At 30.5% G+C, this 11553-nt stretch overlaps 1 protein-coding gene across 1 annotated transcript in view; it reads right to left on the reverse strand.

The window, feature by feature from the left end:
- The window catches only part of LOC127703944 (protein slit-like), a 33305-nt gene extending 22578 nt beyond the window's left edge, over positions 1 to 10727 (reverse strand). Inside the window, exon 1 of the mRNA XM_052207982.1 lies at positions 10558 to 10727. Within this exon, the coding sequence (XP_052063942.1) occupies positions 10558 to 10715 (158 nt within the window). The 5' untranslated portion in view covers positions 10716 to 10727. The remainder of the gene's footprint in view (positions 1 to 10557) is intronic.
- Positions 10728 to 11553: the final 826 nt, after the last annotated feature.

Here is an 11553-nt window from a genome sequence, read left to right on the forward strand (position 1 = left end):
TTTCTTAAAATGTCCTGTACCAAGTCAGGAATATGGCTGTTGTTATCAAACAGTCTGTTTCTATGTATGTTGGCGTTTGCTTTTGTTGTAGTTCAGTGTTTCTGTTGTTCCGCTGTTTTCGATTCAGTTGATGTGTTTACCTCGGTTTTATTTTGTTACCCGGATTTGTTTTCGCTTAATCGAATTATGACTTTTGAACAGCGGTATACTACTGTTGCCTTTATTTAGTGACTTCTTCTTCCCGTTAAATATTTATGAAGTCGTTTCATTAAGGCCATAATCAGTTACGATGATGTTTAGGTTCCTGTCAGTCAAGTACATTCAAGTGATGTTTGGAAAATATTTCATTCAAAACTATGTTCTATGCAGCTTCTTAATTCTAATTTATTCATTATTTAACTATCATAATTCTCAATTCATTTTTGCACAACAGTTTCTTTTTCTTAATCAATAATATTTGGAAAGAAATATTGTGAACAATTGTTTTGACTTATTTAAAATTATCTTAAGCCAACTGTGTCAAATGAGAAACCTTATTATGAGCTCAAAATGAACAGTTGGTATGTTGGTTTTAATATGATCAAGAACGGAATACAATAAATTGAAATGCAAATAGTTCAAAGTACATTTGTTTTGTAATCTTAAAATTGGGACTGACTAATGGAAGATGTGAATTGTCAGATTAGTTTTTTTTTCTTTTTCCTCAGAGAAATATCATCGCAATCTAATCAGAGCATGTAGAATGGTTTATCAATGGTTTTCATTGGTTGCTGTATGCTTTATTTGTTTTCATTTATTGTTTTGTCTTACATTATGCTTTTTTTTTTTGTATTGTCATGTATTGTATTTCATTGTATTCCTGATTGTGACATTTTTACTCATTGTGAATTTGCATGGCGGGTGATGCATACATAGCAGGAGACATTTATCCTGTCTAAGCATCTGGTTACGCGCCTTGTCGAATACAGAATGTGGCAGGATTAAACATGTGTATGGCCCCCTTATACCTAGGACGGTGTTGTAACAGTCAAATAATAAAGACAAGTTCAAAAAGGTTTACTCATCAGATCAATATGAAGGCCCCAAAACATCGTCATGAATTAGTTCGTTAGTTTTCTCGTTTAAATTGTTTTACATTTGTCATGTCGGGGCTTTTTTTTTATAGCTGATTATACGGTATTTTTTTTCTTATTGTTAAAGGCCGACCGGTACATATAACTGCGAATATATTTTGGTGGATAGTTGTATCATTAGCAATCTTACCATATCTCCTTATTTATATTTAACATAGTACATATACAAAGCAACTTTTGTTGAGCTAAAGATGTTTGAATACTAATAATCATATGTCAAATGTACTGAAAGATTTGTTTTATACAATATTTAGTCACTTTTCCTGTCTGCCTTACCATATTTATGTTTAATTATATTTCCCTCTCACACAGGAAGCACGTTTGTTCTCGAACAGTTTTACTCTAATTCTTGATAAATTTGAGAATATAACAACAGTGAGTCTCGATATTTGCAACACCTATGTCTGTACTATTGAACACATACTTCAATTTGTTTTGTTTTTTTTTTTCTGACGTAAAAGAATAATACCATTATTTTATTCAAAACAAGTTGGAAAAAATGTTTTTGTTAACGGTGCTGTATGGCACCAGCCAAGGTTGATGGCAAGGAATATCAGTGAAAACTATTTAATGCAATGACTTACAATGCGTGGTATAATGAAACCCATGAATCCTTTACATGGTGTATTATGTTTTATCCAATAATGCTGTATGGCATCACAAGAACAATTTGATGATTTGAAGACCCTTATTATGGGAATAGATAAGAAAGTCATTGGTTTTTCTACACAGCTGAATAAAGTTGAACGCAACTTGACAAGTATGATAAACGAGGTAAAGGCTGATGTAAATGTGCTTAATGTTAAGTATGAAACCTCACACAAAGAGCTTAACACTCTTCGTAATGAATTCATAGAGCTCGAAAAAGGTGTTCAAGGTATGGATGCACAGATTCAATTCATAGAGAATGATAAACTTGAAAAACAAAAAATAGAGTTATAAGAGTTGATGACCTTAAAGAGAAAGCCATTCTACAAGAAAAACATGATAGGAAGTATAACATACTTATATACGGAAAAGATGACAGTAAAAAAGATGAGAATGTGTATGCAATAACAAGAAAACTCTTCAGTGAAGACATGCATATTGACAACAGAAAAGCAAATTCTATACCCATCGCAAATGCGCATAGAGTTCCTACACATGGGAAAGGTCCAAAGCCTATCATAGTTCGTTTCCTGCATTTTGGGGATAAGCAACTTATCATGTCCAACGCGCACAACTTAAAAGGGAAAAAAATACGCATACTTGATGATCTGCCAATTTCAATGAAGGAGGAGAGATTTCTACTTTCTCACAATGCATACAAAATAAGAAAAAGGGACAAGTTACAAACAAGAATTCGAGCAAAGGGGGCCCACATGACATTAGAGACTCGTAAAAATAGTTCAGAAGAATGGTCTCCATGGGAATAACTGCAGTTTCATATACTTGTATATACTATTCTAAGATAAAAACCGGTTTATTATACAAAATGTCATATATAATACTATTGAGTATATAAATTAACCATGAATATAAGAAGATATAAATTCAATAATAAATTTTACAAAACATAATAAATGTCAATTACATTGAAACAAGAATTTTGTATTGTTAGATTTCTATTTACAGGCTTCTAGATTGATAGTACATGTAGTAAGTATAGAAAGAAAAAAAAAGAATCGTTGCTTTTTCATTTGGCTGACATTTTATTCTGCTTCTTTATTTTTTCTCTATTTTGTTCGACTAGCTTGATTTGATATATAGCTTTACATGCCTTTATTTTTGCTTTTTAAGTTATGAGTTCTTTATATGTTGAGTAAATGCATGCATGCTTTAGCTTACATATACATATTATATGTTATAATGTGATTTTTTTGCTTCTTTCGTTCTGCATTTTGTTTTCAGCTGTTTATATTTCTAGAGAAAATGCATGCTTTAGTCTATTTCATAGATAGCACAATGTATGTGAATTTATAAGATCACCTTAAGAGGTGTATATATACACAATTGGAGGATGGGCGGGTTGCTTTTTTATACCTTTAAGACTCTACATTTCTTGAAAATAAACATTTAGATTGAAATAAAACATGTACATTTTGTACCTTCAATACTCATAAAGGGATAGAAATTAATATCTTAAGTTGAGCTTTAAAAAATTAATATTTAGTTTGTGATCTCAATTAAAGTAAATAAACAAATTATGTATGCTTATTTAAATCTTAAGATGCAAAGTGACACCTCCCATATTGTAGTGATGTGATATAAACATAAGACAAACTTGACCAGATCAGATAAGGAAGCACAAAACAATGGACATTTTGTGGTAAGGTGCTTCTTGTGTGATCTCTTCTCTTTTGTCTAAATAATTATTTTCAATATTTTATGTGTAAACCTAATTCATTAATTATAAGTTTGTAAGAAATGGTGTTTAAATATTGAAATATAGTACATATTATCATGCAGATCAGTACAAAACTTAGTCTGGTCTAAATTTGATATAAAAACAAATTGAGTTATCTCCCCTAGAACACATATGTAAATCTGCATTAAGATAAGAAATATCTTAGTTTCATATGATATGTTTTAAATGTGTTTCATCTTCTTTTTTGTTTGTTTATTTTATGTATATATTTATTACAAAACATGGATTTCTGGTATTTGGCATATATATGAAATATTTTTTAAGGAAGTAAAATATTATGAAATCAGTCCTGATGTCTCGCATGAACTATATTTTCCTTTGTTTTTACAAATATCATACTTCACAGTTGAAGAACAAATATCATGATGGAAGGAAAAAACATTAAAATAATGTCCTATAATTGTCAAGGACTTCACATGGGGGAAAAACGGGGGGATTCTTTTGATTATTTTTATTCAAAAGATTTAAATATATATTGTCTCCAGGATACACACTTTGAAGAACAAGATGAAGTTTTGATAAAAAACCAATGGAAAGGCCATTGTGTTTTTAATTCATTTGCTTCAAATAAACGACGAGTTGCTATTTTGCTTAAAAGTGATTTTGACTATAAAATACATAAAGTTAAAAAAGATGGAGATGGCAATCTGGTGGGATTGGATCTTAATATTGAAGACAAGAGATTTACTCTGATAAACGTTTATGGGCCAAATATTGATACTCCCTGCTTCTATGACAAATTAACAGAAATAATAGATTTCTTTGGAAATCAGCTTTGTATTATTTGTGGGGACTTTAATCTTGTTCAAAATTTCAACCTTGATACCCATCACTATATAAATATAAACAATCCAAGATCTAGAGAGAAAATTTTGGAAATTAAAGAATATAAGAATATCATCGACCCATTTAGAGAAATATATCCTGATCTTAAACGACTTACATGGAGAAGGAAAAACCCTTTTAAACAATCTAGATTATATTTCTTTTTGATTTCTGAAAGCCTTATAGATGACATTTGTGAAGTAAACATTGGTAATAGCTACAGGTCAGATCATTCACCAGTGATTTTGACTTTAAAAATAAATGACTTTATAAAAGGCAGAGGCCTCTGGAAGTTTAATAACTCTCTCCTTCAAGATCCTGAATATGTAAAACTAATAAAACAACAAATTACTAACACAGTTGAGCAATATGTAATGCCAGTGCATAGAGGGGATGCTTTACATGGTATTGATAATTAAGATATTGAATTTTCAATTAAATACCAATTATTTTTGGAGACCCTTATCCTTTAGATTAGAGGTAAGACTATTTCTTATTCAACATTTATAAAAAGAGAAAGGACAAAACAGGAAATCCAACTGACTGAGGAGATACAAAATTTAGAAAATAAGGTAAGTACAGAGGACACTCTTGATGAAATAGAAGCCAAAAAATGTCAACTTAGAATTTTGAGACAGAACATGGTTAAAGGTCAATATGTTAGGTCAAGAACCCTGTGGATTGAAGAAGGAGAGAGGCCCACTAATTTTTTTTGTAATTTAGAAACACAAAACTTTGTCAATAAAACTATTAAAAAACTAGCTACTGATGAATATACTGTAGTAGAAAATCAAAAAGAAATCTTAAAACAATCAAAAATATTTTATGAGAAACTTTACAAAAGACAAGAATGTCTTAAAAAAGTAAACTTATCAAGGGAATTACCATCTTTGACATCTAAATTAAATGATATCGAAAAAGAACCATTAGAAGGTAACATTTCTTTTACTGAATTAACACAAGTTTTGAAAAGGATGAAAAATAATAAAAGTCCTGGGTCAGATGGTTTTACTGCAGAATTATTTTGGATAGACATTGGAAAGTTTGTCTTGAGGTCAATAAATTATTCATATCAGATAGGGGAAATGTCTGTCACACAGAGGCAGGGTGTAATTACATGTATTCCAAAAGAAGGCAAGTCAAAACAGTTCTTAAAAAATTGGCGTCCAATGACACTTTTGAATTCAACATACAAACTAGCGTCTAGTTGTATAGCTGAGAGGATAAAGTCAGTTCTAAACAGAATTATTGACACAGATCAAACAGGCTTTATCCCGGGTAGATTTATTGGGGAGAACTGTAGACTTATATATGATATTTTACACTTTACAGAAGAAAATGATATCCCTGGTATATTATTACTCATTGGTTTTGAGAAGGCCTCTGACTCTATATCATGGACCTTTCTCTTTGAAACACTGAAGTATTTTGGAGACTCTATTATGAACTGGATAAAAACATTTTATAATGATATTACATCTACTGTCACCCAGAACTGCTGTCTGTCAGACTTTTTCCGTGTGGAGAGAGGCTGTAGACAGGGGGATCCTTTGTCTCCTTACCTTTTCTTGCTATGTGCTGAAATATTAGGCATTTTAGTAAGAAGTAGTGATGAGATAAAGGGTATTACGATAGATGATTCAGAGTATATCTTGTCTCAATATGCAGACGACACATCACTTATTTTAGATGGGTCGCCTTCCTCACTGGGTGCATCTCTCCGTATATTACAATTCTATGCTGAGATATCAGGACTGAAAATTAATTTAGACAAAACAAACGTTATATGGATAGGTAGTAAAAGACATAGTCAAGACAAAATATGTGTAAAGTGGGGACTGAAATGGGGTTTCAGTACCTTCAAATTATTAGGTATCACTTTCTGTGTTGATTTAGATAGAATGTTAAATCTAAACTATGCTCCTCGAATACAAGAAATAGAAAAAATATTACAAAAATGGTCAAAACAGTCACTTACCCCGTTTGGTAAAATAACAATTATAAAGTCACTAATTATATCAAAATTAAATCATCTGTTCCTGTCCATCCCAGGTCCAGATGATGATATGATAAGTCAACTTAATAGTAAAATTTATTCATTCATTTGGGATGATAAGCCTGACAAGATAAAGCGGGACCTTCTATGCCAAGAATACTTTAGAGGGGGCCTAAAAATGATTAATTTGAGACATTTTATACAAGGGTTAAAACTTACTTGGGTTAGAAGATTATTTAAGTCAAAATCCAAATGGATCCAAATATTTACCTCCACCCAAAATATAAATTTTACAAAGTTGGCTTATTTTGGAATTATTAAAAAATCAAAAAACAAATTTTGGGATTAAGTTTTTCATGCCTGGAAAATTATGTCAAAACTCAGACATCCATTTCATTTTGAGGAAGTCATTTCGACATCTATATGGCATAATGAACATATTAAAATTGATAACGTCAGCATTTACTATAAAAATTGGTCACATCATGGGGTATGGACTGTAAATGACCTGTTAGATGAACATGGAAATATATTAACATATGAAAATTTTGAAATTATGTATAGTTTCAAAACCATTTTTCTACAGTTTTATGGGCTTATATTAGCACTAAAAAAATAGCTACAAGCCATTGGAATCAACACCAAAGGAGAGAAAAAACATCAGGCTATTTTACCTTTAAACATTAATATTTTCCTTAAGTCCGAAAAGGGCTCAAAGGACATGTATACTATTTTAAATCAAGGAACTTTACCTATAGATTTTGTAGCAGAAAAAAAATGGGAAGGTAAGTTGTAGAAAATTGGAAAAAAAATACACTTGTGTGTTACCAAGGTTTCAAAAAACACTAGGTTATGTTGGTTTCAATATAGAATTATTCATTATATCTTAGGGACTAATGCTCTACTCTTTAAAATGAAACTTGTTAACTGTAATTTGTGTACCTTTTGCAAGGAAGAGCCTGAAACTATAGAACATTTACTTTGGGGTTGTCATATTGTAGCCGACATTTGGCACAATCTAAATTCTTGGATTTTCGATATAGTTCATATAGAAATTCCACTAAATTTGAATATTGTCATTTTTGGCCTCTATGAAAATAAATTGAATTTTATTAAAAATAAAGTTATCTTACTGACAAAGTATTTCATTTACAGATGTAAGATGCAAGATATAAAACCTCATATTAAAGGTCTTCAAAATTACATAAAAGAAAACTTGATTTTAGAGAAACATATTTCCTCAAAATATTTCTGTATGGAAGAACAAGGTTAATGTATATACATATGTGTACATGAGTATTTGAAAGTACTTGTATACTGTTATACCATATGCATGCTCATATATTTCTTGCACTACTATTACTATTATTACTATATTAATGAAAATGGTATTACTATACTTCATCCATAGATTTCATAGTGTTAGTCCATAGAATGCTTATCATGCTTATTTATTTCACTTGCTTGATTATTGTACCACAAGATAAATATATGTTGATACCTTGTAAATTCATGAAGAAAAAAATAAATTAAAAAAAAATAATGCTGTATGTTGTTTTAAACCGAATGATTGTGTTGGGTACAAATGGCCTGTCGTCGTTTTTCAAAAATATATTAAACACACTTTGTAAGTAAGAAAACATTGTAGAACATTTCACTATTGATCGATACATTAATCCTATTACCTTTTGAACCAGTTAATTCCAATACAAAAAAAATATAATGCAGATATTCCCATTTAAATAGTCAAAACTTCAATTTCGTAAGAGAAACTTTGTCTCAATGAAATAAGAACCAATTTCCTTCTATTGATTTATGTTTCCTATAAGGATACAGTAAAATGTCTCTTTTTACAAAATTGAAAAAGTGTTTATCAATTTTATCATTTTATTGACAAGATTATAAACAACTTTATTTTTGTAATTCTTATATTTTGAACACCTTAATTGTATGTTGAAATGATAGTAATACGAAATGTATATATTAACATCAAAATTGCAAGATTTTGTTTACAAAATTAAGTAATACAAAATAATGAATACCTTTACAAGATTTAATTTTACATTAACAAATTTAAAAAAGGTGATAATAAGATGTATTATAGAATATATAAATTTTCAAATGTTCAAGACGTCAAACCCTTGAATAAATCCGCATCAAGCTTGGTAATTTAATTATTTTTACGATAGCTGAAAAATATCAATCTGCAATGTACAGTTTTGTCTCATTTGTCACTTAAACACTATAATTATATTTACGTAGAGAAAAACTAAGCACCTGATCTTTATTGCATATATACTGACTTTTTTGTTTGTATAAAGAATAAACATTATAACATGCCTTTAATGGTTTATGCTAAAGGTCAGCTCTAAAATTTCAAAACATTTGATTCTCAGACAGTTTTCTGATATATTGTTGTTTTTTTCTCTCTCGATATAGACACAGTTTGATTGTTTCAGTTTTTATTGACTTTCAAGTTATCTTGAGTTCCGTATTTTTGTAAAACTCTTTTATTTAAGAAATAAAATTGAGAATGGAAATGGGGAATGTGTCAAAGAGACAACAACCCGACCATAGAACAGACAACAGCAGAAGGTCACCAACAGGTCTTCAATGCAGCGAGAAATTCCCGCACCCGGAGGCGTCCTTCAGCTGGCCCCTAAACAAAAATATATACTAGTTCAGTGATAATGAACGCCATACTAAACTCCAAATTTGTACACAAGAAACTAAAATTAAAAATAATACAAGACTAACAAAGGCTAGAGGCTCCTGACTTGGGACAGGCGCAAAAATGCGGCGGGGTTAAACACTATTTAAACACAATTTAAAACACCTAGGTCGACATCAGTGTGGACGGACATTAATCAGCTTGTTCTTCTTCTTTAAGAAGGTCTTATCTTTATAATCTTGTCTATACTGCTACTTAGGTCTTATGTGTCATATAAGGATACAGTGAAACTCTCTATTTACACAGTTAATAATTGTTAAGTGAAACTGTTACATATAGCGTTTATATGCACTGGAATTGTATACAAGCAAATTATTCTTCTGGTTTTTTTTTGCAAAACAGATGAATGTAGATACTAATGATTTCAATATTAATGAGATTGAAGCTGTTTTAATTAAAGTGTATATAAAATTTTGGACAGATAACCTTTTACATAATGCTATATTGAAAACGAGTAAATTATGAACTTATTTTTTAGATTTTAGATAAATTGGGCTTCATATCTGGTGCTTCCTTTTCAGCCAAAGAACGTGCTAATGATTTCAAATTCTACTTAAATGTGTAGCTTTATTAACACGACCTATGATACATAAATACGGTTGATTCAGTTACTCTATCATTACAAAATTTATTCAAATAAATGAACAAATCAGCATGTCTCTTTGCTGCAGCATTCATCAGACTTTTTCTTCCAGATTCTGTTAATATAATTGAAATTTTATCAACAACAGATTCGCAGATAATGCATTTGTCAACACAAACTTCGCCTGTTCTTGGCATCGGGCGAAGCCAGTTTTAACGAGACAGTGAAATTGTCCATTTACTTGAATACAAAACAAATCTAATAACCATGAAAACCAAACGAACCCTACAATGATATTCATTTTCCCGGATAAATTCAACAAAAACGGATAAACAACAATACCAAACAACATAAAGAAATCACAAGCCTTCGGAAATTCTAAAATGAGCAAAAAATATGCTTGATAATGACTACAAATTACCCTCGCTAAATCGCCTACTGTGGGCATATAACTGGAAACCACAACTGTGTCGGTAAATGTGTGACAACTATTCATTCGGACTTAAAATCAAGATAAAAAGCAGATATTTTGCCAATTATTTATCTTCTTACGATTTAACTTCAAAAAGTAAATCGGGTCGATTGAAGTATTATGCAGCGACTTTACTGTTGTACCTTTAAAATATTTTGTTCACATTTTGTCTTTAAAAAGGCAGAATTAGCAAGCTCAATAAAAAGAGTTGACTTTCAATTGTTTTGGGTTTTCTTAATACTCATTAAAGTATCTTATGGTTTGATGCACAAACGGATTGGTTTACCTCGCTTTATATAGGTCTTAACAATTCATTAAATATTTTTTTTCCGAGAACGCCTTTCATGAGCATACACATATTAAACATATGTTTACATTTCAACTGATTGCTTTTATATATAAATACTCACAACTCTGTTGTTGATTTTGAAATTCCAGACGGTACTGTCGTTATTTTACTATTATCGGTGCATTGAGTCAGCGATCCAGAGCAAGTACACACAGTAGGACACCCAAAGACTGTACTTTGCATAACTATGCATACTATTAAAGCAAATGTTTGGCACATTGTCTGCTCAATACACCTGCAATACAGCCATTGCATTATTACAAGCAAATAATGTAAACCAATCTTTTGAAATCAAATCAATTATGTTACAATATGATATTTGACAATTATCAAGTTTAAATATTAAGGTCTTCTGTCTTTAAATGCAATTACTTAATTATTGAAAACATATGGAGTTGTTAGCTGAAACTATAACATAAAGACAGAAAAATATGTTTCTTCCGATAATGTCTTTACCCTGTCAGTACTATGACAGTTGTTTTCAACTCGTTCTGTTTGTGGATAAAGTTTGATTTTGACAGTTTGTATGGACTTTTTCTTTTGAATTTTCCTTGAAGTTCGGGATTTTTGTTATACTTTTTTATCTGGTTATTTTCTAAGACAAGCGTAAGCGTAAACAATCAACTATACTTCAAATAGCATATTTGATATTGCTTAGAATTCAAGATGTGGGCATACAGATTTTAAAATGGATTTCACTGTTTATCATATCTCCGTTGAATATTTCAGAATAATTTAGAAACCACCGTCAAAACTGCCAATGACTATTCCTGTTAAGTCCCTTTTGGTCATAAATAATTTGAAGTGTTCGGAACCATATACATTTTTGGCTTAACTATTTAGGTTGGAGTGTTTCTGAAGAAGGTAAAAGAAAACAAGCCTAGTAGTCAGAGCTTCGATACTGATATGATCTATAACATAACAATTTTAAATTCTGTGCAATAAAATTATAAAAACTACTAGGAAGCTAAGGATCAAAGTCTGTCAAGTACATTTGACCATGTTGACCCTAGATTGATTTCGCAATTTTTTTTTCTGAAATCCGGAAAAAACACTT

Source organism: Mytilus californianus, unplaced genomic scaffold (genome assembly GCF_021869535.1).
Source record: "Mytilus californianus isolate M0D057914Y unplaced genomic scaffold, xbMytCali1.0.p SCAF_57, whole genome shotgun sequence".
NCBI lineage: Eukaryota > Metazoa > Mollusca > Bivalvia > Mytilida > Mytilidae > Mytilus > Mytilus californianus.